The 27471-nt window shown below is 37.3% G+C and overlaps 1 protein-coding gene and 1 pseudogene across 2 annotated transcripts in view; one reads left to right on the top strand and one right to left on the bottom strand.

The window, feature by feature from the left end:
• Positions 1 to 27067, bottom strand: part of REC114 (REC114 meiotic recombination protein) — a 109039-nt gene extending 81972 nt beyond the window's left edge. The window contains exons 1-2 of one of the 2 annotated variants that reach the window (XM_057723258.1): positions 26905 to 27067; positions 4495 to 4584 (exon numbers count right to left, since the gene is read on the bottom strand). In XM_057723258.1, the coding sequence (XP_057579241.1) occupies positions 4495 to 4584; positions 26905 to 27063 (249 nt within the window). In that variant the 5' untranslated portion in view covers positions 27064 to 27067. The remainder of the gene's footprint in view (positions 1 to 4494; positions 4585 to 26904) is intronic. The other variant, XM_057723259.1, reaches the window with a different exon arrangement.
• On the top strand, positions 8037 to 8692 carry LOC130846696 (small ubiquitin-related modifier 1-like; annotated as a pseudogene).
• Positions 27068 to 27471: the final 404 nt, after the last annotated feature.

Here is a 27471-nt window from a genome sequence, read left to right as displayed (position 1 = left end):
GACACAAAAGGACTACATGTTGTATGATATTATTTATATGAAATTCTAGAAAAGGCAAAACTATGGTGACCAAAAGCAGATCAGTGGTTTTGCTAGGTGCCAAGGGTAGGCAGAGAGGATTGACTACAAAGGAGCACAAGGAAACTTTTTGGGTCAACTGAAGTGTTCTATATCATGATTGCGTGGTGGCTATACAACTATACACACTTATCAAAACATAACAAACAACACTTAAAATTAGCGAATTTTATTTTATGTAAATTATACCTCAATAAAGGTATCTTTTTAAAAAGTCAAAAGAAGATTTTTAAAAATATTACTCAAGTTATATATGTACATGCAACATTTGCCAAATTGTAGCGCTATATAATATTTCTCAATAGTGATGTCTTGGAATTTGATAAACTTGGTATTGTTACTGCAGTGCAGAAATCATTCCATGTATGATACCAAGTTTGTAACAACATCTACCACTGGTGCAAAAGAATGGAGCAGAGACAAGGAACAGGGTGGGCCCCTATGTCTGAGGAAGCCAAACTGCATTAATGTCACTATTCAGCAAAGACCCATGATACTGACCAGGAGAACTAGCTGTGTGCTAGGCATCTGCCAGTCCACCATCTCCAACATTCTACACTTGAAGTTGAACAAGAAATCTTATCTCTTGGCAACTGATACAAGCCCCAAGAGTGGCAGATAAAGTACAACTGTACAAGTAGTGCTACAATTTTAAAAGTCACAAGGAACACAAAGATGACTTTGGAGGTCATCTCACATTCAAAGATAAGGCTATCTTCCACTAGAGTGGAGAGATGAACCGTCACAATACACAACCGTGGGATGCTGCCATATTATAACAGGCTGTGTAAGGGATTCACCAGAAATTCATACCTTTTCAATATATTTGACCTATTTGTTTATTACTGTTTCTCCCCACTAGAATGATGACAATCCATGATGACAGGGATTTTTGTCTTTGCTGTTCACTGCTATATCCCTAGCACCTAGAACAATGCCAAGCATACAGTAATTGCTCAATAAACATTTGTTAAATGAATAAATTATGCCTACATAGATATTCAGTAAATGTACAAATTTATTATGTCTATGTAGATATTAATCACAGCTAAATGTAATAACCTTATCTTACATTTCCTTTCTTGTACAATTTCTTTGATTGGAAGTTAATAATTGTCATTTCTTTATTCATTTTATTTCTAAATACTAATTCAAATGAAAACCTTCAACCTACAAATAATAAATGCTATAGAGGATGTGGAAGAAAGAGAAGCCTCCTACACTGTTGGTGAGAATGTAAATTGGAGCAGCCACTATGGAAAACAGTATGGAAGTTCCTTAAAAAACTGAAAATAGAGTTACCATATGACCCAGAAATCCCACTCCTGGACATATATCCAGAAAAGATGAAAACTCTAATTTGAAAAGATACACGCACCCCAATGTTCACAGCAGCACTATTTACAATAGCCAAGACATGGAAGCAACCTAAATGTCCACTGACAGATGAATGGATAAAGAAGATGTGGTACATACAATGGAATATTAGGCATAAAAAGAATGAAATTTTGCCATTTGTAGCAACATGAACAGACCTAAAGAATACCAAATTAAGTGAAGTAAGTCGGACAGAGAAAGACAAATATTATATGATATCACTTATATGCGGAATCTAAAATATAATACAAATGAATTTATTCACAAAACAGAAACAGACTAACAGGCATAGAAAACAAACTTGTGGTTACCAAAGATGAAGGGGGAGGGGAGGATAAATTAAGAATATAAGATTAACACATACACACTACCATATTTAAAACAGATAAGCAACAAGGATTTACTTCATAGCACAGGGAACTATATTCAATATCTCATAAAACCTATAATGGAAAATAATTTGAAATAAATATATATACACACACATATATATGTATATATATATAACTGAATAATTTTGCCATACGCCTGAAACTAACACGATACTGCAAATCAACTATACTTCAATTTAAAAAACAAACTTTCGTGCTCGCTTCAGCAGCACATATACTAAAAAACAAACTTTCAAGCAAGGAGATTCTTATTTCTCCTTTATATATTTCTCCATTCCAAAAGTTTCCTACAATATGTGTGTGTTTATGTGTATTCAGAATAAAGAACATATGCATTTTTATAAAACTAGAGCTTTTGGAAAACAAGATTTAAAATGTCAATAAATACATAACTTTCAATAATTACCTTAAATGTCAATGGACTAGGTGCTCCAATCAAGAGACACAGAGTGGCAGGTTGGATAATAAAACAAGAGCCTACAATATGCTGCCTACAATAGACCCACTTTAGGACGAAGGAAACACATAGATTGAAAGTGAGGGGATGGAAAAAGATATTTCATGCAAACGGAAATGACAAGAAAGCAGGGGTAGCAATACTCATATCAGACAAAACAGACTTTAAAACAAAGGTCATTTAAAGACTTAAACATAAGACATGACACCAGAAAACTCCCAGAAGAGAGCATAGACAAAACATTCTCTGACATAAATCATAGCAGTGTTTTCTTAGGTCAGTTTCCTGAGGCAACAGAAATAAAAACAAAAATAAACAAATGGGACCGAATTGAACCCACAAGCTTTTGCACAGTAAAGAAAACCATAAAAAAGCAAAAAGACAACGTACGGAATGGGAGAAAATATTTGCAAATGATTGAACTGACAAGGGCTTAATCTCCAAAACATACAAACAACTAATACAACTTAACAACAACAAACAAACAAATAGAAAAATGGGCAAAGGCCTTAATAGACATTTCCCCAAAGAAGACATACAGGTGGCCAACAGACACATGAAAAGATGCTTAACATCACTAATTATTACAGAAATGCAAATCAAAACTACAATGAGGTACCTCACACTGGTCAGGATGGCTATCACTAAAAAATCTACAAATAAAAAATGCTGGATGGCACTTCCCTGGTGGCCCAGTGTTTAAGAATCCATCTGCCAATGCAGGGGACACAGGTTCAATCCCTGGTGCAGGAAGATCCCACATGCAGAGGCACAACTAAGCCCATGCTCCACAACTACTGAGCCTGCACTCTAGAGCCCATGAGCCACAACTACTGAGCCTGTGTGCTGCAACTACTGAAGCCCACACGCCTAGAGCCCGTGCTCTGCAACAAGAGAAGCCACCACTATGAGAAGCCTGCACACAGCAATGAAGAGTAGCCCACACTTGCTGCAACCAGAGAAAGCCTGCATGCAGCAACGAAGACCCAACACAGCCAAAAAATAAATAGAACAAAATAAAAAATGCTGGAGTGGGTGTGGAGAAAAGGGAACCCTCCTACACTGTTGGTGGGAATGTAAGCTGGTGCAGACACTATGGAAAACAGCATGGAGGCTCCTCAGAAAACTAAAAATAGAGTTACCATATGATCCAGCAATCCCACTCCTGGGCATATACCTGGGCAAAACTCTAATTCAAAAGGATACATGTACCTCTATGTAGCAGCTCTATTCACAATAGCCAAGACAGGGAAATAACCCAAAGGTCCATTGACAGATGAATGGATAAAGAAGATGTAGTGTATACACACACACACACACACACACAATGGAATACTATTCAGCCATAAAAAGAATGAAATTTTGCCATTTGCAGCAACATGGATGAACCTAAAGATTATCATACTAAGCGAAGTAAATCGGTCAAATAGCATATGATCACTTATATGTGGAATCTAAAATACAATACAAATGAACTTATTTACAAAACAGAAACAGACTCATGGTTACCAAAGGGGAAAGGTAAGCAGATAAATTAGGAGTTTGGGATTAGAAGATACAAACCACTATATATAAAATAGATAAACAACAAGGATATACTGTGTAGCACAGGGAATTACATTCAATATCTCATAATAATGGAAAAGAATGTGAAAAAGAATATGTGTGTATATGTATGCATAACTGAATTATTTTGCTGTACACCAGAAACTAACACAACCTTGTAAATCAACTATACTTTAATTAAAAGTAAAATAAAATTGGAGTTTTACAGAAAGCTATATCAATTGATAATAACATGTTTCAAGTTTTCTTTTAGCTAGTTCCTCAAATCTATCCCTCTGCACATGCTCTTTACTCTATCAGGAAAACCCTCTACCCATTTCTCTATAAATCTAACCTGTCTTCAACCTAATCTCCTCAATGAAGAATCCTTTATAATACTGATTAATCTCAATTCTTTGATCCACTTTGACTCCCACACAAAACCCTAAACCCCTTTAGAGCAGGAAATATTCACTGTTTTTTTTTTTTTATTTCGCACTGTTACAGAACATTTGACAAATGCTTAATTTGTTGAACCTGGTGAATTTCAGTGAGACTGAAGAACCTTGAGGATGCAAAATTAATGTAAAGCTACAGAGATAAAGAAATATATCTACATATTAAATTCTTATGCATAAAACCTACCAATAGTGTCTGTCCTTGGGAAATGAAGAAATGACCCGATATAACTATGGTGAGAACAAGATGCCCAGATTCTTCACTGGAGTCAAAAACCTTGAAAAAGAAAGAAAGAGATGTGTATAAGACATTTCTGTAATACTAATAAACTTATATCCGAACTATCTTCTTACACTGATCTTCCCACTCTGATTGTTTCCTTTCCCTCATTTAATCTGTAATCATTCCCCTACAGTTTCAAGTTTCTCCTCATATAGGGGTCAATAGCCAAGCTTCTAAAAAATACAATCAAAATCAACATTTTGAAACAGCAATACTAAATTAAGAATCAAGAGATATGGGGCCTCAGCCAACCACTTTTGAGTTACATTTTAATAAATCGTTAATTATCTCTGAGCCTCAATTTCCTTTCTATAAAATGGGGATAATGCCTTATAGGTTGTTGTCAGACTACAGAGTCAGTTTCTTTAGCCATACAATCCATTTTTTATAACTCCTCAAGACCTGGTGCTTTCCTTTGGATGGGCTTTAATTTGTAATGTCACTTAAAAGTAGACCCTAATACTCTTGATCAAACTGACCATAATACTCTTGGTGTGATCTAATTATCTGCCATTACTTGCATTGTAATGAAGCCTACAATCACATTAATCTTTTGAGGGGTAGTCCCAGTGAAGAGTAAGCTTATATCAACAACAAACTTCATCACCTATGCTGGTAAATCATACTTTAAATTTTCTCATCTGAACCTAAACATAAGTTAAGACCTTGCATTTATCCCCATTATATTTTGTTAGATTTGGTCTACAGTTGTGGTGGAGAGTTGAGGCAAAATGTCAAGGAAGTCATGACTCATAGATACTTAAGAGTGAGATTAGGGTCTTAAGTGACTACACTGTATAGGTGTCTTTAATATCATTAATAAACACTGTAAATGTAAACATCCTTGTATAAACAATAAGATGAAATTACAGACTCACCTTAATTCTCAAAGCTCAAAATAATTAACACATACCTAACTCAAGTGTACTGTTATGAGGTTACAGCATTCTATTGAGAAATAAGGTTCTCATAGTTCCATATGTGGGGTTTGAAGCTTTAATGCTATTTTAAACTCAAGATTTCCTATTGAGATTTCTCCAATTCACTTTACATTCCAAACTTAAAAATCAGATAACATTTTAGATGTCAAGGGGTGTATACTAAGCCCTGCACTATTTCCTTCAGCAGTTGTTATTCAGCCTCTTTCTCAATATTAGGAATTCAGTCATTTGTACAATACTCTTCCCATCATAGTTTAAACAGATTATCTTGTACCTTTCATGACCACTTAACACTGCAAGGATAGCTAGGAATCAAGCATAGTTATTGAAACTGGAGTCTGTTAAACAAATTCTTTAGGAGGCAATATTCCAACATGACAGTTTAACTTTTTTTTTTAGAAATACAACATATCCCAAAAAGTGCCCAATACTTAAAAACAGTTGAGTGAGCAATGAAAAAGCAGACACACAATCACCACTCAGATAAAAAAAGAGAAGTCTTCCAGAAGGTACCCTAGTGCTATCTCCCAACCACTACCTGCTCCCTCCTCCCCCTAGGATAACATCCATCCTGATTTCTAACACCATAGTTTAGTTTTATTTATATGAATGAGATCATACAGAATTCTTTTATGTCTGGCTCCATCAATGATGTTGCATGTACCTGAGCTCATTCGTTATCATTACTGTAGAATACCATTCTATGAGTTTACCACCATTTATTTTTTCATTCTTTTGCTGATGAATATTATTTTCCAGTTTAAATCTACTACAAATAATGCTGTTATGAACATTCTTATATATGCCTCGTTGGGTAAATACACTCATTACGGAGATGTCAATCCCTTCCAAATAATTTTATCATTTTCTCTCCCCTGCCCTCCAAACTTTTACATTTTTTTTTTGGCAGCGCCACACAACATGCAGGATCTTAGCTCCCCGAGCAGTTGGAAGCACAGAGTCTTAATCACTGGACCACCAGGGAAGTCCCCAAACTTTTACATCTAATTGACCACTCAATATCTCTACTTAAAGGTATAATAGTCATCTCAAAATTTACAGCCCCTAACTTGAAGTCCAAACTTTCCCATTCATTCATTCAATATTTACAAAGTGTCAAGCAAGTGGCATCTCTTGCCTGTCACCAGGTGTAGAAGTCCAAACACTTCCGCTCACTGCACTTTGGTACTGGAGTCACCATGGAAAACAACACAGTCGAGCCGTGGAGGGAACAGCACTTGACTCACATAGAGAATAAACAGATCAAGATCAGCATCAGTACTGGGGGTTGGTTCCCCATGGCCAGCAGGTCCCTCTAGGCAGCCATGCAGGGCAGCTGACCTGCACTCACCCCACAGAGCGACAGCACAGTGACTCCTCCTCCTCCCCCCAGGGGACAGATACAGCAATGGGCTGGCCATGTGCTATTCCATGCTTGAGCAGAACAAAGGAGCACAGGCTGTGAGGACTCTATCTCTTGCTAAGTAAGTGTTCTAGGTCCAAGGCCCATTCCTACAGCTGAGAGAGGGGTTGCAAGACTGCATGCACAAGACGGCCTTTTATAGCACAAAGCACCTACCATGGACCAGGCCGTTTGTAGGCTTTTTACTCCCACAGTTTTCCCATCTCAGAATATAATTCTATTCTTCCACTCTGTTAGGCCAAACTCTGGAATCCTTCTTGAATCCTCTACTTTTCAAATACCCATGTGCATCAGCAAATCCTTTAAAATATGCAGAATCTAACCACTTCTCACAGGTCTGGTCTGAGTTAGCATCATCTCTAGTTGGATTATTATAGTAACCTCCTAACTGGCTTTCCAGTTTCTGTTCTTGCTCCCTCTTTCAAACACATTTTATTCTCAATACAGTAGCCAGAGTGATCCTTTTAAAATCTCAGTCAGGTCACATCATTTCCAGCTCAAAGCCCTACAGCAGCTTTCCATCTCATTCAGAGACTCATGCAAGGTGCTTCACAACCTAGCCCTCCATTACCTCCCTGCTCTCATTGCCCCTTTGGCCACTCTGCTCTGGCCGCATGGGCCTCTTTGCTGCTCCTCGAACCCACTAGGCACATTCATGATTATAAAACTCAGTGCTTTGACAACTGTTCTATCTGAAATTGTCTTCTAGCTCTATATGACTCACACCTTGATCTTTCTCAGGTCTTTGCTTAAATGTCACATTTCCAGGTAACACCTTTCCTAACCATCCTACTAAAAACTGCCACCAACTCCCTGCCTCATTACCCAAACCAGATAGTTCCTATTCCCTCCTCCAGCTTTGTTTTTTCCATAGCTCTTACCAATTTTTTTTCTTTATATTTACTTATTTATCCGTCTACACATCTTCTTTAAAAGAAGGTTGATATAGGGGACTAAAAAGAATACTCGATGAATCCAAAAGAAGCAAGAATATAAAGGGAAGAACAGGTGGGACAAAGACAAGACAAACAGCAAGATTGCAGACTTACACTTAATCTTTTCAATGATCACACTAACTGTAAATGGCTTACACATCCCAAGGAAAGGTAATCTGACAATAGGATGAGAAGACAAGGCATGACTATACATAAATACAAAAATATGAACAGGTGAAAAACAAAAGGGTGAGGAAAAATACACCATGCTAATACTAGTCAAAAGAAAGCTGGAATAGCTATATTAGTTTTATGCAAGCCTACCAAAAAGTATAAAGAAGGTCATTTCATAATAATAAGGGGTCAATAAATCAAGAGACATAATTATCCTAAACATTTACATCCCTAATAAGAGCTTAAAAACACATGGAGTAGGTGAGGTTCTGCCTACCCAAGGCCGCTGCTGTGTGGAGACCTCAGGGAAAAGCCACTGTCACCATATCTGATCAGGAGGCAAAACTTTCAACTGAGGACTTGGGGATAAGAAGGAAAGAGAATACATTAAACTCAAAGTCATCAGACAGGATAGCAGTGAGATTCATTCACTTCAAAATGAAAATGATGACACATCTCAAGAAACTCAAAGACTCATACTGTCAAAGACAGGGAGTTCCCATGAATTCACCCAGGTTTCTCTTTGAAAGTCAGAGAATTGCTGATAACCATACTCCAAAAGAACTGGGAATGGAGGAAGATGTGACTGAAGTTTTTGAGAACAAACAGGGGGTCATTCAACAGTGTAAATATTCTTTTTTTTTTCTTCCCCCTTAATCCTTTTCATTTTAAAAAATAGTTCTTGCATAATGTGGTGTTCAAAACAGAATTGAAAACTGGCACCCCATCTCTTTAAAGTATCTGGTAATTTGAATTCTAGTGCCCATTATTCATGGTTCGTTTTCATTGTGCTGAGTTTTGGTTATCAAACCTCAGCCCCCTTCATATTGCCTCTCCTTTTTAAAAACGACATGTGTGCACAGAGAGGCTATCTCTTCCAGGACAGTGTATTTGCAGGCTTCTGATAAGATCGACTAATGCAAGTGTTCATAATGACTTTCCAACTGGCCCTGAAGTTTTAGCATGTGATTACTTCACTCCTGGACTATGACTTTCAGTGGGAGATGGAAGTTTCTGAGAGAACTGAACTGTGGAAAAATGACCTTTCCTTAACTTGAAGCTACTTTTAAAAATCTGAGGGTCTGGATCAAAAGAAGAATAATATCAGGTTGGAGTTAAGATGACAAAGGTGGTGAGAATAATGACTAAGTCCCAAGATGGCTTCACTGAAGAGAAAGCATTTTAAGATGAAAAACAAACCTTGTCAGAAGATCCCAGAAAAGTTCTAGTTTTCATTGGCAGTTAAAGTTACTCCTGCAGAAGTGTATACAACAGAACACTGCTCTTTTTGATTTTATTTGTACTTTTTGGCCTGGGATATAGGTTTTAGATGGACATCGTCTGTATCAGCATCATTGAAATAAACAAAATATTTGTAAAAACTGTAAAAAAAAAAATACATGAAGCAATAATTGATAGAACTGTAAAGAAAAATAGACAAATCCACAATTACAATCAGATTTCAACACCCCTCTCTCAATAATTGATAGAAAAGTACATAGAAAATCAGCAAGCATATCATGGAGGTGAACAACACTATCAACCAACATGACCTGATTGACATTTATACAACTCTCCACTCAATATCAGCAAAATATATATTCTCAAGTGTACACAGAGAATTTACAGAGACAGACCAAATTCTGGGTCACAAAACAAGTCTTAGTAAATTTTAAAGTATTTTCTCTGTGCATAAATTAAATTAGAAGTCAATAACAGATCTCTGAAAAAGTTCCCAAATATTTTGAAACTAAATAATGTACTTCTAAATAACCCATGGGTAAATAAGAAATTAAGAGAGAAATCAGGAAGTACTTTGAACTAAATGCAATTCACCATGTTAACAAACTAAAAAAAGAAAAATCACAGGACCACCTCAATAGATGAAAGAATATACAAAAGGCATTTGACAAAATTCAACATCCATTCCTGCCAAAAAAAAAAAGGAAAATCAGCAAACCAGGAATAGAAGGAACTTCCTCAAGTTGATGAAGGGCATCTTATGAAAAAACTATGGTTAACATCATACTTAGTAGTGAAAGACTGAAAGTTTTCTCTCTAAGGTAAAGAACAAGACTAGAATGTCATCACTTCTATTCAACACTGTACTGGAAGTTCTAAACATTGTAATTAGGCAAGAAAAGGAAATAAGAAGCACCCAGATTGGAAAGGAAGAAGAAAAACTGTCTTAATTCACAGACAACATGATCATTTATACAGAAAATCCAATTTATTTCCCTAGAACTAGTAAATGAATTTTAGAATGATAGCAGGATACAAGACAGATAAATGAAAACTAAATTTATATGAACTAGTAAAGAACAATTGGAATTTGGAATTTTAAAAACATCAAAATTTACAACAGCATGAAAAACATGACACATTTAGAGATAAGTATAACAAAAGAAGTGAAAGATCTGCACACTAAAAACTGACAGAAATTTAATATATAGTAATTATATGGAGAGAGATACTTTGTTCACAGATAGGAAGTTAATATTAAGATGCTGAAGTAGGCAGAATAATAATCCCCACTCAAAGGTTCCTGTTTTTATCCATGGAACCTGTGAATATCTTATCTTACATGGCAAAGAGGATTTGCAGAAGTGATTAAGTTAAGAATCTTGAGACTAGGAGAGTATCCTGGATTATCCAAATGGGCCCAATGGAATCCTAAGGGTCCCTATAAGGAAAAGAAGGAGGCAGAAGAGTCAGAGTCAAAGAAGGAAATGTGACTGCTAGCTTTAAAGATGAAAGGGTGGGATAGCTTCCTCCACAAGAGGGCAGATAGCAGTATCAAGCAGTATCAGCAGTATTTCATCTTGTGGAAATGAAAACCACAGCCACAGAAAGACAGAGAAAATGTAAAAGCAGAGGACTTTGTACAAGATGAAGGGACAGGATAAAACCCCAGAAAAACAACTAAATGAAGAGGAGATAGGCACCTTTACAGAAAAAGAATTCAGAATAATGATAGTGAAGATGATCCAGGACTTTGAAAAAAGACTGGATGCAAAGGTCGAAAAGTTTACCAAAGACCTAGAAGAATTAAAGAACAAACAAACAGAGATATGCAACACAATAAATGAAATGAAAAATACACTAGAAGGAACCAATAGCAGATTAACTGAGGCAGAAGGGCGAATAAGTGACCTGGAAGACAGAATGGTGATAATCACTGATGTGGAAAAGAATACAGAAAAAAGAATGAAAAGAACTGAAGACAGCTTAAGATACCTCTGGGACAATGTTAAACACACCAACATTCACATTATAGGCATCCCAGAAGGTGACGAGAGAGAGAAAGGATCTGAGAAAATATTGGAAGAGATTATAGTTGAAAACTTCCCTAACATGGGAAAGGAAATAGCTACCCAAGTCCAGGAAGCTCAGAGAGTCTCAGGCAAGATAAACCCAAGAAGAAACATGCCAAAACATATAGTAGTCAAACTGACAAAAATTAAAGACAGAGAAATGTTATTAAAAGCAATAAGGGAAAAACGACAAATAACATACAAGGGAACTCCCATAAGGGTAACAGCTGACTTCTCAGCAGAAACTCTGCACGCAAGAAGGGAGTGGCATGATATATTTAAAGTGATGAAAAGGAAGAACCTACAGCCAAGAATACTCTACCCAGCAAGGATCTCATTCAGATTCGAAGGAGAAATCAAAAGCTTTCCAGACAAGCAACAGCTAAGAGAATTCAGCACCACCAAACCAGCCCTACAACAAATGCTAAAGGAACTTCTCTAAGCAGGAAACATAAGAGAAGAAAAGGACCTACAAAAACAAAAACAAAACAATTAAGAAAATGGTAATAGGAACATACACATCAATAATTACCTTGAATGTAAATGGCCTAAATGCACCAACCAAAAGACACAGACTGGCTGAAAGGATACAGAACAAGACCCATATATATGCTGTCTCCAAGAGACCCACTTCAGACCTAGGGACACATACAGACTGAAAGTGAGGGGATGGAAAAAGATATTCCATGCAAATGGAAATCAAAAGAGAGCTGGAGTAGCAATACTCATATCAGATAAAATAGATTTTAAAATTAAAAATGTTACAAGAGACAAGAAAGGACACTACATAAAGATCAAGGGATCAATCCAAGAAGAGGAGATAACAATTATATATGCACCCAATATAGGAACACCTCAATACATAAGGCAAATGCTAACAACTATGAAAGAGGAAATGCAAGGCAGAAATAGAGACACAGATGTGGAGAACAAACATATGGACACCAAGTGGAGAAAGCGGGGAGGGTTGGGGGGGGAATGAGTTGGGAGATTGGGATACCAAATTGTATACTCTAAATATATGCTGTTTATTGTCTGTTAACTGTATCTCAATAAAAGTTCTTAAAAAAAAAAAGATGGAAGGGTGGCACAAGGCAAGGAATTCAGGTGGCCTCTAGAAGCTGGAACAGGCAAGAAACAGATTTTCCCCTAAAGCCTCCAGAAGGAATGCAGCCCTGCTGACACCTTGATTTTACCCTCATAAGACCTACTTTAGACTTCTGACCTCCAGAACTGTAAGCAAAGTGTAAGCAAACTAAGTTTGGGTGTTTTTTTTTTTAAGCCACTAAGTTTGTGGCAATTTGTTACAGCAGTAATAATCAAAATTCTAAACACTTTTGTAGAAATTAACAAGCTGATTCTAGAATTCATGTGGAAACACAAAGGTCCAAAAATAAGAGACCATATACCAAGCATTTAAGTCAGTCAGTTAACATTAACGAAGTATCCACTATGTACTGATTTCTCTTATAAATGTTTGGGAAAGAAAAAAAAAAACATAGAAGGGAATGTCCCTGACCTTGAACTTTGTTGATTCACTTGTTTATTCAACAAATATTTAATGGGCACCTAACAGATGCCAAGCATTTTTTTTAGATGGGATACATCATTGAATAAAACATTAGCTGCCCTCATTGAGCTAATAACGTGCAATGGGATGCAGGGCAAGGGTCTAGACAACAGTAAACAATAAATATAATTAGTGGCATACTAAGGGTGGGATAGTGGGAGGAGTCAACCCTGGTGCAGGCAATAAGGGACTGCACTGTCAAAAATTTATAAACAATAGTCAACCTGACTAAAAAGCAGATGCTTTTTATTAACACCATGTGCTAGCAATTCTAATCAATGTCACTGATGAAATACCCCTCCCTGAAAAAAACTTTTGTTGATCTATGTTCTAAACAATTGCTACAGTTACCGCTGAGTTTAAATAATACATATATACATACACTTCAGATTATCAGATTTTTATTATTCATTCTTTAATAAACTTTTTTTTCTACATACACATTCATTTGGAAAACTCCCAGTTATAAAGCTGGCCTACATACATGCAGACTTAACCACATACATCTGTTTCAAGAGAAGCTCACAAGGTTTTGACATACTTCAAACTTGCTTAACGCAAAGTTTTTGTTTCAAAACTTTTCTTAGGATGAACTTCACTTCAACCCTGTGGTATGACATTCTTCTGCATTTAAACCATAGATTCAAAATAAACAACGATAGCACAGGGATTGTAAAGGCCAAGTAACAGAACTTGAGTTACAACAATGCTGTCATTTTATGGGACCTTCTTTGTGGCATTTATATTTGTGTTTAAAATTTTAAAACAACGGAAGTGCAAGCAACACTATGGAACATTTTTCTTTGGCAAGTGTAAATTTTAGTTCACACTCAAAATATTTTTCTAAATTTGAATAATACCTTTAATATTAAAATATTATTCTTTTAAAACTGTTAAATGTTTCCAAACTAAATAACAATAAGGAGAATAAAACATATCAGCAATTTCATCATTAGTTGCCTAAATTGTATCTTTGGAGATTTTCAGTTTTATTTCTTAAAATCACTTATTAAAGAGAAATCAATTACATAAAATATCAGCCTCTAACCAAAGAAGCAAAGTTCAAACATTTAGCTAAATATAAAAAAACAGTATAACAGTATAAATAGGGTGGTTAGCGGGCATCACTAAGGTGAGGCTTGAGCAAAGACTTGAAGGCATGAGAAGGTTAACCAAGTATCTGGGAATTCCACAGTTAATATTTTTCATATATTTGTTGCAATATTTCATTTAAAAGATCTTTATGGTATGCTCAGTTTGAAAATGTCTAATTTAAGCTTTCCAACAGGATCAAGAAAAATGTAATTTGATTGCATCCCTGCAGTCTTCCCTTCCCAAATCCAATCCAAATACCAATTACCTTTCCTTGAGCAGTTATTAAAATCAGCATCCAAGTGGGTTGAGGTCTCAGGATTCAGATGAAAAGAGCTGTTATGTTTTGCCCCGGAAGAGAATGGAGGCCTGAGCCTAAGCAAGTAGCCCTAGCGCAAAGGCAGCAATGCCCCAATTCTTGGGAGAGAGCGTAGCCGGTAGAAATTGGTCAGACCCCACCCCCACCCCCACCCCAAGAAGACCAGCCTGTGTATTCTGAAATTCCTACTGGTATCCTAGCCTCTAAGGAGTCATAGTGAATCTGGGCAACTTACTTAGCTGAATCCTTTCTACTCCTCTACAGAAGACCTAGAAGACTGAGACTCATGAACCTCCCAACACTTAACACTTAAGGTATGTTGGACTTGAGAAGAGCCATAAGTTAGGTACAGGAAAATAACAACATACCACAGAGGCTAAAGCAATAAAAACAAACAGAAAACCCAGAACAGGTGGCTTCTAGAACAACAACACTGCCAGAGGAGATCAACAATAGCTTGAACCAAAAAATAATAATACTTGTAATTATCATTAAGAGCACTTAAGGAGCCTTGGAGCTAAAAACATGCTTCATAAATATAAAAACTCAATACTTTAACTGAAGAACTGGATGCATACTGTTGAGACCAGGTTAATGATCTGAAAGATCAAGTAGGAGAAATATTCAGAAACACAGAACATAACTACAAAGAAGAAATCATGTGTACAAGATAATGCAGAGCAAAGACTCAGCCCCAGGAGAACAAATGTTAATAACAGGAGCTAAAGTGGAAGGGGAGAAACAGACTTGAGTAAAGGCAATGATTAAACAAATAGCAGAAGAACTATTCCACAACTGCAGAAAGATATGAGACAGAAGATAGAAAGGTTCAAGTTATAGGCTTTGATGGGGAAGCGGGCATCAACAACTAGACACATCCTGATAAAAGTTCTAAATTGAAAGGATAAAGATCTCAAAAGCTTCCAGGCTTAAAAAAAAAAAAAAAGTCACTTTCCAACACCAGAAGATTCTGGAAAACAAACTCATTTTTTTTAGTAAATGAAGGCAAAGAATCAAGCATTCATTCTACCTCACCTATACAAACTGACCTGCAGGTAAACTCTAGTGGAGAGGAGGACATTTTTCTTTACTTTTGTAAAGAATATAAAATATTTTATATTCCAGATAATAAATGGAGGAAAATGATAAAATTAGAATATCAACATTTTTGCAACTCCTAATTAATCAAATGGCTCTAAGCATTGTGCTTCCATAGCTGCAACTCCACAGAGAGATAAACAGGCAATACATGCTTCCGATAGGAAGACCAAACCACCTACTAAGTAGTCTGGCAAAAAAAAAAAAACAAACCCCAAACAAGAAACTCAACCTGAACTTGATCAAGCCTCTAGATTCAGCTGTCAATTCACAAGAAATACAGAGGACAAAGGATCACATTAACTGCACCACAGAAATGCAGTCAGGAAAATCCTACTGTCAAAAACTCTTCAGAACTCGGTTGCAAGGAAGGAAGAGAGGTGGATCAGGGAAACACATGTAAGAAACCTTAAAGATTAAAAGAAATACTAATCAATCACCATGTATGGTTCTGTTTAAAAGAATTATGAAACTTATGAGACTATTAGAAATTTGAGCACTGACTATTTGATAACATTAAGGAACTGGTTTTTTTAGGGTAAAAATGGTATTACGACATTGTGTTTTTTTTTAAGTTCTTATCTTTTAGAGATATGAACTAAAATAGTTGATGAAATGGTATGCTGGCTGAGATTTGCTTCAAAACAACATGATCGACATGGATAAGGTATCAATGAAGCCAGACCAGCCATGAGTTGGTAATTGTTGAAGCTGTTGATACTTACATGTGGGTTTACTATACTATTCTATCTTTATTATAAAGAAACTCAAGCATAATCAAAAAGTTTTACATAAGGCTTTTTCGTTGACTAAGCAGAAGCAAAGGTAAGAAAAGCATTCAGCTCACTATACAGGATGCTATGTGAAATATCCTAACTCTTCTGAGAAATCCCAAATATCATAATGCCTAATATAATCCAAGAATCTGAGGGGGAAAATTACTTATTTCTGGCTCTTGGGAAATATTTTTAATGGTGATAATTTAGCATTTTACTGGAATGTTCACATTAGCACAATACAGAAAACTCAAAAAAAGTTATTTTTAATGACAAAGTCTTCACAGAAAAAGATTATTTTAAGGTGTCAGAACATATATCACATTCATATCTTCTTTTCTTTCTAGTTACTAACCTAAATGGGGCTTAAGATTTAGGTCATCAAAATAGTATTATTGTACTGGCAAAAAAAACAGACACATAGACCAATGGAACAGAATGGAGAATCCAGAAATAAACCCATGTATATACACATCAACTAATATTTGACAAGGGAACCAAGAATACTCTATGGAGAAGACAATCTCTTCAATAAATGGTACTGGGAAAACTGGATATTCACATGCAAAAGAATGAAGCTAGACCTCTATCTTAACATCACTCACAAATTTAACTCAAAATGAATTAAAGACTTCAATGGAAGACCTGATACCATAAAACTTCTAGAAGAAAACAAAGGGAAAAACTCCTTGACATTGATCTCAGCAGTGACTTTTTTTGGGGGGCGGGGGGATATAACACCTAAAGTGCAAGCAACAAAAGCAGAAATAAACAAGTGGGACTACATCAAACCAATAAGCTTCTGCACATCAAAAGAAACAACCAGCAAAATGAAAAGACAAGCTATGGAATGGATAAAAGTACTTGCAAACCACCTATCTTACATGAGGTTAATGTTCAAAAAAATAAGGAACTTATACAAATCAATAGCAAAAAAGCAAGTAATCCAATTCAAAAATGGGCAAAAAACCTGAAAAGACATTTTTCTAAAGAACATGTTCAAATGGCCAACAGGTACATGAAATGGTGCTCAACATTATTAAATCATCAGGGAAATACAAACCTAAATCACAATGAGATATCACCTCACTTGTCAGAATGGCTATTACCAAAAAGACAAGAGGTAACAAGTGTTGGTGAGGATGTAGAGAAAAGGGAACCCTTGTGTACTGCTGGTGGGAATGTAAACTGTTACAGCCACCATGGAAAACAGTTTCGAGTTTCCTAAAGAAAAGTTAAAAGTAGAACTACCATATGGTTCATCAATTCCACTTCTGGGTATACATCCGATGGAAATAAAATCACCATTTCAAAGAGATATCTGTATCTCCATGTTCACTGCAGCATTATTTGCAATAGACACAACATGGAAACAATCTAAGTGTCCATCAACAGATTTGAATGGATAAAGAAAATACACACACACACAATGGAATATTACTGGGCCATTAAAAAACAAAACAAAACAAGAAATCCTGCCATCTGTGATAACATGAATGAACCCTGAGGTCATTATGCTGCGTGGAATAAGTCAGAGAAAGACAAAGGATGGATGATCTCACTTATATGTGCAATTAAAAAAAAAACAAGTTCATAGCAATGGGACACATTGGTGGAAAACAGAGGCAGGGGGTGGGCAAAACGGTGGAGGTGGCCAAAAGGTACAAACTTCCAGTTATATGATAAATAACTTCTGCAGGTGTAATATACAACATCATGACTATAGCTAACAATACTGTATTGTATATCTGAAAGTTGCTCAAAGTAGATTTTAAAAGTTTTACCACAAGGGAAAAAAAATTCTAACTATGTGAGGTGACAGGTGTTAACTAAACTTCTTGTGGCAATCATTTCTCAATATATACATATATCGAATCATTATGTTGTACATCTCAAACTTATACAGTGTTAAATGTCAATTACAGCTCAATAAAACTGGGGAAAGAAAGACTTACATCAACCTGACCTCTGGCTATTGTGGTATTTTGCCATCAACACAGCAGCACACACTGAGATATAGAGCCTGCCTATCACAAGCAGGCTTTTCAGGCACAGCTTATACATTGGTTAAATTATCAGAGAGCCTTCTCCTATTTTATATTCATGCATTTGTGCAAGACTGTATTACAGGACTAACCTAAAATTAGTTAGGAAAAAGGTTAAAAGAAACATATGAAAATATAGAAAAGTATTTCAAATGTACTTACCTTAAAGTAAATTATATCTACATGAAAAGCTAAAGTAGTGTTACTTGTCAGATGTGACAAATTCAATTACGTACTTGAGTTTTTTCCTGCTCTTAAGATCCCTTGGAAAGTGTCACAGCTCTATATGTTGGCCCAAACTGCTGATTTATGCATCATAAAATACGAAAAATATGCAAAATTGTTAAGTAGGCTATTAGCTGCCTCCTCACTTACTCTTGGTAGCTAAAGAACCTCATAAATTATCTCAACTAACTTGTAGGATATATTATGCTAATGAAAGTGGTCCTGCTACATACCCATTACCAAATTGTAAAATTCAGTATTTTGCTTTTGATGTTTCACAGAAATGCAAAGTGTTAACAATAAAAATAATGATAAACACCATTAACACCCAAACCAAAAAAAAGTAATTACATATACCTGGGGAGTTTTTTTCTTTAGAATCTAAAAATATCATCTCATGCCTAAGAGCATGAGATGTGATTCCCCTTCTTTTACCGCATATACCCAAATAAGATTAATGATCATGAAATTATCTAATCCTCTTAAACCAAGCTATTGGAGTTAATGTATTTACTCAAAATACCTCCCAAGCAGCAGAGGAATAAGTTCTTTACGTCCCGATTACCAATCAAGGCCCTTCTGGTTACTGTTCTTTCTATAAAACAAAAGACATTTCTCTAATATGTTTAAAAATTCTTGAAAATCTCCAAAACTAATAAATCCTATAAAAATCACCAAACATGCCAGAAAGCAGTGCCCTCCCCACACACACCCCTACCTGAGGTCTCTGCAACTCAACCTGCCTTGGTCTCTCCATCATCACTATCTCCTATTTATTCACAAACAAGGCTCATTTATGCCCATAACAGTTCCAATATCCAAACTGTATTTCTAAATCTGAGTTCAAGAAACATCCTAATTTATTTCTCGGATGCCATGTTGTCATTTTTTAGGTGAAAAGCACCCTAGATTCCAAATGAGCAGGTTACTTGAGCTTAATGGCTAGATGTTCTGATGGTGATGCCTTAATCATCTCTAAACAGAGCCCTGAATAGTGTCCAGCACCGAGCAGGCAGAGAACAAATCCTAAATATGAATGAATTTTAATTTTCTCAGGCCTTGTTTTAAACTATAACTTCTTAGACTCCGTCAACCACAAAACTGAAAAAAAAAAATCTTCACTATAATTGTCTAGATAAAATCTACCTTAAATCATGTTATGCAAACAAGCCATAGCCTCTATGGAAACTATGTCTGTTACATAATAAAATTAACCTTTTGGTTACTGAAGAATAGAGTTGGAAATACATATTCATAATCTGGTGCTTTGGAACAAGTGATGATTTTGTCATAGGAAAAAAATGTTAGAACATCTGTTAGAAGTTTCTTCCTCAAAAGCCTAAGCAATCTACAATATACACTGTATGTGACATATAATTCATTAAATATAACCACAATTATAAAAATTATTTCTGTATCAGTCAGATGTAGGCTCGAGTATGCTATAGAAATTAACAACCCCCCAAAGCAAAGGTTTTATTTCTCACTCACACTACCTATGCATCTTCCTTCTACCTGTCTTCCCACTCTACCTCACACTGCCTATCATTCTCACTATAGGACCTACCCTGATAGGGCAGCCAATACCTGCAACACTGTAGCAAAGAGAAAGATGAAGATAAATCATACACTGGCTCTAAAGCTCCTGCCTATGACACAGGTCATTTCTGCTCACATTTCACTGGCCAAAACCAGTCGCATGACACACAACTTCAAAGATGCTGGGGATATGCAATCTTTGTATACCTGGTGAACAACACCAATGACTACTACTTTAAAAAAGACATTATTTGGAATCAGATTTAGGATCAAATCCTTTGTTTGCAACTTAGAAGTAATGACCTTGATTCATTCATTCAATAAATATTTGGGGGAGGGGTATCTGCCAATCACCATTCTAGGTACTGACATATAGTAATTATGTACAAAGTAAGTTTTTTTGTTTGTTGCTATTGTTATTAGAAATGCCTTCTGAGTTCTAACCAGGGCCCCCGGGAACAAGCCTTCATTTCTCAGCAGTCTCCAGATTTAGAAGACTTCCACTTGTTCTCCAATAACCATTTTTTCTTATATGGTAATAGAACCCCTGATTTTCAGCTGGACACATGATCTCGTGGAATTCAGACTACATATGCCAGTTGTCCATACAGTTAAGATGACCACAGGTCTAAGTTCTGGCTACAGGAGAAAGTGTCATGTGACAACTTACCAGAAACTTCCTTAAGGGACAGCAGGTGTGAATCCTTTCTTTGTCTACTTCTATATCGCTTCCTCTACCAGGCCATCTAGAATATCAGTTCTATCTTGGACTATGAGACCATGGCCATGCATGGCAGAGGAACAAAACAGAAGGATCCTCATTTCCTGACACTGTGGAGTGTCATACCAGCCCCTATACTGTTATGTGAATAATAAACTTTCATCGTATTTAATCCATTGTTATTTTTCATTTTCTGTTATTCAGGGCCAATCTTAATCCTAATTAATAAAGCAATATAACCTGTTAACTCTTTAAAAAGCAAGCTGCATGAAAGAAAAATAACTCTTGATGACTCCCCTACATCTTCATAAAAGATCATTGTAGGAAGCAGCAGTGTACAGCAGAATGGCTTGAGTAAGACAAGACTTTCAGAATCAGTTCTTCCTCTCCTATGTAAACCTTTGGCAGGCCTCAGCTTCTTGTGTATAAAATAATAATAAGATATAAATAGAGACCTTAAATGTGAGAATTAGTGGGAAGAGGTTTATGAAAATACTTCATAAATTATAACTTATTAAATAGTATCCGTATTACTTTATCAATTGTTCCCTCTCCCCACCTTTCCTTCAGAATTGGCGCATGAAGACAGATTGCAGTACATAAGAATCACCTACAGAGTCACTCTCAGAGATTCTGATTCATTAGATCTAATGCAAGAACCATGAATCTGCATCCTCAACAAGCACCCCAAGGGACTGTCGAAAGTAGTCTGCCCACTACACCCTGAGAAACACCACCCTAGTAATCAGACCCTACCTACTGTAATCCTGTGCTCGAGTGCCCCAATACTTTAAGATTGTGATGAAACACAAGGACAGTTCCATAGCCTCTCCAGTGCCTAATTAAATGCCAAGTACCCAGTAGACAACAATAATTTTTGTTGAATTGATGAACTGAAGTGGAAAATGACAAACTGGGACTGAATTAAATGACCCACTAAGGAATTCCACTTCTAGCCAACATAATGTCACAGGGACCAAATCTGCCTTCCTACCTGAAACAACTAAAAAACTGGACAAATTAGAGGGAACAACAGTTTTCAAGACACTGGATATCAAGTAATAAAGGACATGATTCCTGAGAAATAACAGAAACAAAGGAGGTGAGCCTTACCGTTGCCCTAGATTACTTCTTGGAGAAAGCTTCCAGGCCAAAGTACAAGGAGGAGGAACACAGGCAGAACCTGGTGAGCTGTCCCTGAGAGGAGGGGAGGGAGCTGCAAGTCCAGGGAGGTCAGGTGCAAGTCAGGGAGGCTAGAGTCTGCAAGCCAGAACACTGGAGAGGAGAGTGCTGCGCCAAGACAGACCCCTCCTTGAATCTTCAGTGTACACCCATGTGTGAGCAAATGACCAGAGGTTGGGCAAAGAACCACCTAAAAAGACTTAAGGGAACAATCCTGAATGCTCACACAGGGCAGGGAATAGGGTCTGTTCTTATCAGCCAGAGTGAGAAACATCATAATTTAAGGGCATTGGGTAGGGTATGTATGTTGAAGAGTTTTGCCTCAGGAGTGGGAAAAACATGATCCCTAGATCAAATGTCGCTCTGGTCCCACCTGACAAAGCTTAAAAGCAAGACTTGAAAGGATCAAACTGTTTCCAAATAACTTATCTCAGCAAAAAGCTCAAGAATATTTATAGGAATCCAAAAATATCCTGACCCAAACGGGTAAAATTCACAACATCAGGCATCCAATCAAAAATTACCAGATACGCAAAGAAAAACTACTACTTCATTATTTTCAAAAATAATTTTCTTGGGGTTTTACTGAATCTTAAATTTTCCTTAAAAAAAACTATAATCATTTTTGTCATTTTCACCCTGTGTGTTAATCTCAAAATTCCTCACCTACATATGAAATACTAACACTTCTATGACAAACAGCATGGTGGTTAAAGGAACGAGCTTTAGAGGCATGAAAATCAGGGTCTGAATTCTCTCTTATGTCTGTATTCCTGGGCAAGCCACTGAACCTGAGTTTTAGTTCCCTTATCTATAAAAATGGTACAATATTTGCTTCATAGGGCTGCTGTAAGAAATATGTCAAAGTAAACAATAAATAGTAGCTATCATGTCATAATATCACACTCTCATAAGAAAAGTTCAGAAAAGTTACCATATACTCAGTCAAACATTTACTGAACACTTATCATATCCTAGGTAACATGTAGGTATAAGGAATATAAAGGGAAAAAGGACATTGTTAAGAGGATCCAAAGTATATCTTATGTTGAATCTGCATTTAAAAGTTCATTTCAAGTACAAACTTCATTTTCTATTTCTTAATTTCTAAGTAGGGCAATTATTTTAAGTCCCTTTTTTAAAATTAAAGGGTTTTTTTCCCCTTTGAAAGGAAAAAAATAAGTTGTCAGGTTCAACCAATTAGGGCGTGTCTGAGAAATCCTTGGAGTCTGAAAAACGAGGTAAAACTTAAATTTAAAAGCAACCTGCAATTAACATCACCTTTCAAAATTATTCTCAAATTAGTAGATTAAATCACATTCAGCCATAAAATATATAAAATGGACCAATCTGTTATTCTGATAATCCCTTCAGAAAGGCTGGGCTAACAGATGCAAGGAATTAAAATCAAGTTCAAGATGTATTTCATTTGCTCAGTCCACTTAAATGACAGATGGTTTAAATATTAACCCTATTAATAAAACGTTTGCATATTCATTATGAATCTGATTGCCTTTCACCATAACTCCACAAATTCATTTTATTAATTTTACTATAGGGCTGCCCATTTCATCCAAGGTCTTCTAGACTCTTGCCTTGCAAAGTGTGGTCCTCAAACCAACAGCGTCAGCCTCACCTGTAAGCTTGTTAGAAAGAACTAGAGAATTTCATTGCCCATACCAGACCTACTAAGTCAGAATTTGCATTTTTCAAAAAAATCCCCAAGTGATTTCTATGCACATTGCCGTCTGAGTAGCATAGTTCTAAACTGTTGATTTTTTTTCACTTATTTTTCACAGTATTACAAAAAGTTTACTTGCTTCCAAATTGTGGTTAACTTATCTATAGATAGTAACTTTTCTTAAAAATAATTCAATTCATACAAATAAATCAATATACACATACATTCCAGTCTATACATGTCTCAGACTTGACCTTACCTCTCAACTAGGACTTCTAAGACTTAGAAGTCCTAGAAGACTTGCTGTACTATTTATTTTTTCTATTCAGTCAACATTTTTGCCTTAGCATGTGGCCATTGTGATGAAAGTCTTCTCTGTAATTAAACAACTATATAGAACAGTGCCAGGAAATCAGATTCTAACCACAATTTCAGGAAAAAATGAAAAAACTCAAAATAGATTTAACCAAGGTTGAACTTGAACGTCCCCTAGAGAAAAAAAAGACCAGAATGATTCTTTTCTCCACAATATATTTTTATGCTTTACCTAACACATTTTTTTTTTTACTGCAGATACCGCATATTTTTAAAATAAGACATTCACATGGGACTTAGTGCAGTTCTTTAGATGGCTCATCTTTTATCATTACTATTGCACAATAGTCACAGAACACATGAAATAGAACGAATCTTGTTTTCTCTTTTGTTTTTCCCTCCCAAAACGACAGACCTAGGCTGAAACTGATCACAGCAGGTAGGATAGTTCGGCACACATTCAAAGGAAGGTACAAATGTTCAGTTTTCAAAAGCACTGCTAAAGCCAACCTCATCTCTTGTCACTGTAGCTGTGGCTTTATGCCAAACATTTGAAAACTGTTGAAAAGTGCTGCTCCTTATAAGCAATTATGAAGAGCTTTGCAAAGAAAAGCAAAAAAAATGTAATAACTCCTTAGAATGGTCAAATGTCCCTGGCCTCTGGGTTACAAGATAGGAGTGTAATAGTTACCCAGTTGCATCTGAGGCCATGTACCCAACAAAGATGCCTGAGGAGAAAGGGTTTAAAGGGTGTTAAGAGACAGTATCAAGGAACCTGTCGGGCAGTTTCAAAAATCAATTATGTCCTCAAATGTCCCCAGTTTTTTACAAGATCCAACTATAGGTTGGTCATTCTTCAACTTAACTCTTTATTCACCCCACTTTGCATTTGCAGCCTATACAATTTCTCAAGATACAGTGTTCCACAAGAGTACAACTAAGTATCTAATGCTTTTTTTAATGGTCTTAGGTCTAATAGTCTAGAATTTGGTGAATAATTCATTATGCCTCACCTCCACTCACATTCACAGCCAAGTCTCTCAGAAGAATCGTCCACACACACTGGCCACACTTCCTCACCTACTAGTCACTCTTCAGCCCACCCCTATCTGGCTTCCACCCCCTTCACTGCACTGAAACGTCTCTTGGCAAAGACCTTTAAGGGCCTTCATGTCACTAAATCCAATGGACACCCCTTAGTCATCATTAGTCTTCACTCTTACAGCATCATTCAACAAAGTTAATTGTTCTCTCTCTCTTGAAATAACTTTTTGTAGCTTTGATGTACCTGCTTTCTCCTGGTTGCCTCCCAATTCTCTGTCCCTTGCCAATCTTCTTTAGGGACTCGGTCCCCTCTACCTGTTCTGACCTACCTTGGGGCTTGGTCCTGGAATCTCATATCATCGCATAACAATAAACATCACCTTCCTACTGAGGACACACCTTCATGCTGATAACACATTTATATCTCCAGCCCAGATATTTCTCCTGAGTCTAGCCCAGTACACCTAACTATCCATTCAATATTTCACTTGGATGCTGCATAAACACATTTAAATCCAATACACCTGAAACTGAAGTCTTGGCTCTTTCCTTCACTGTCGCTCCTCGAATGTTTCCCAACCCAGTTGCTGCTGCCAGAAACCCAGAAGTTATTTACTCTCACCACTCATAGCCAATCAATCTCCAAGTCTTGTCATTTTGGCCCCCGAAATATAACTTTAACATGCCCTGTCTCCCCATCTCTACCACCATCCTCCCACCCTTGCGCTCCCATCTCAGTCCTTATCATCTCGTGCCCACCACGCTGCAAAAGCATTAAGTGACGTTCCTGATTCTTCTCATACTCCTCTCCAATTCTATCTCCACACTTAAACCAGAGTGATCTTTCAAAGATGAAAATGCTCTAACTTAAAACCCTCAGTGGCTTCCTATTTGTTTTAGGACATTGTTCATAAGGCTCCTGCCTCTCCACACAGCCTCATCCCATGTTCTCTAAGCACCAGCCTTACTCTTTTTGTCTGTACATTACACATGCTGAGGTTTTCCAGATGCAGAGCCTTTGCACATGTTGCATCCTCTACCTGGAATATCTGTTCTCTTTCTTTTACTTTTCTCCTACCTACTGCTGCCCAAACCACACCAACATACACACACATGCACAATCCAAAACCCCAAGGTCTACATCCAATAGCCAAGCCAGACCAAAAGGAACTGGATGATCAGCAACTCATGGCATTAAAACATATCACCAGGACAAACTGGGGGGAAAAAGGATAATATCAGTTAACCCTAATATAACTTTATACAGGGGCACTGTTCCAGGTGATTTATATATATTAACTAAGTTAATATACTTAGTTAATATATATAACTCACAACAATCCTACCAAGTAGATACTATTATTATCCCTATTTAAACATGTAAATAAGGTACAGAGAGGATAAGTAACTTAACCAAGGTCACAGAAACTCAGTGGCAAAGCTAGGATTCAAATTTAGTCCTTCCTCTGTGTGATGTTTGACTGCCTGAAGACAGACAACTTGGTTAAATACTATTCGACCCTCCCTTCCACATAAGGGATGTGAAACTGGTTTACATGATTATACAGTATCTGCATTAATACTATGTCCTCCACTAGACTAAAAACAAACGAGGCTAGGGATTATTTTTACTTTGTTCACTGATATACATCTCCCAGCACCCTGAATAAAATCTAACACATAACTGATGCTCAGTAAATATCTGTCGAATATATGACTGTTTACTACTCCCTTGCATAATTACTTTGAGAATGTACTGGGTTTCAATCGTTGTACATATTTCCTACGTTAGCTGTTGGCTGACCATCCCTGTCAGACCTCTCCTCCAGTCGGCGAGGCAGTCGCGGACCAGGCCACAGCCTTCCCTCCCTCGCTGCCGGGGCTGAGAGCCTCCCGGCCCTTCCAGACCTCAGGCCTCACCTTCCACGTGGGGGAAGACGCTGTCCCAGCTTCCTGGCCAGGCCCAGGCGGCTCTCCAGTGCCCGAGGGCATGAAGCGGCCATACCGCTGGAGAGGCCATTGTGCCGAGCCTCCTCCCGGGAGCCCGAGGCCTGCGTGCTCTTTTCCCGCCTCCGCCATGTTCAGCCTCCCGGTTGGCGCAGCCGCAGTCGGGGGCGGGGGAGGGGGGTATGCCTGCCAATCGGCGTAACTAACCAATCAGGAAGCGAGGTGACCCAAGGCCCACCCTCCTCCAGAGTGGAAGCGAATGGACAGGCCCCGGAGACTCGTGCGGAGGTGGGGGGCCAGGAGGTGGGGGGCCAGGAGGTGGGGGGCCAGGAGGTGGGGGGCCAGGAGGTGTTAAGCCGGTAGCTCTGGACCTTGGGCGCCTTCTCATCTTGGACAAAGTGGGGCTGGTAACTTCCACCTTGAAATGGGGCTGTGACGCTTATAAATGGTAGTTGGTCTTGCCTCCGCTTCATTCGGACCCTCACCTTCCCTCAGGCAGCCTAGGTCATCGTCTGGCCGCTCTGAGACCTTTGGGAAAAC

Source organism: Hippopotamus amphibius, chromosome 2, assembly GCF_030028045.1.
Source record: "Hippopotamus amphibius kiboko isolate mHipAmp2 chromosome 2, mHipAmp2.hap2, whole genome shotgun sequence".
Lineage (NCBI taxonomy): Eukaryota > Metazoa > Chordata > Mammalia > Artiodactyla > Hippopotamidae > Hippopotamus > Hippopotamus amphibius.
This window is presented reverse-complemented; position numbering and strand designations above follow the sequence as displayed.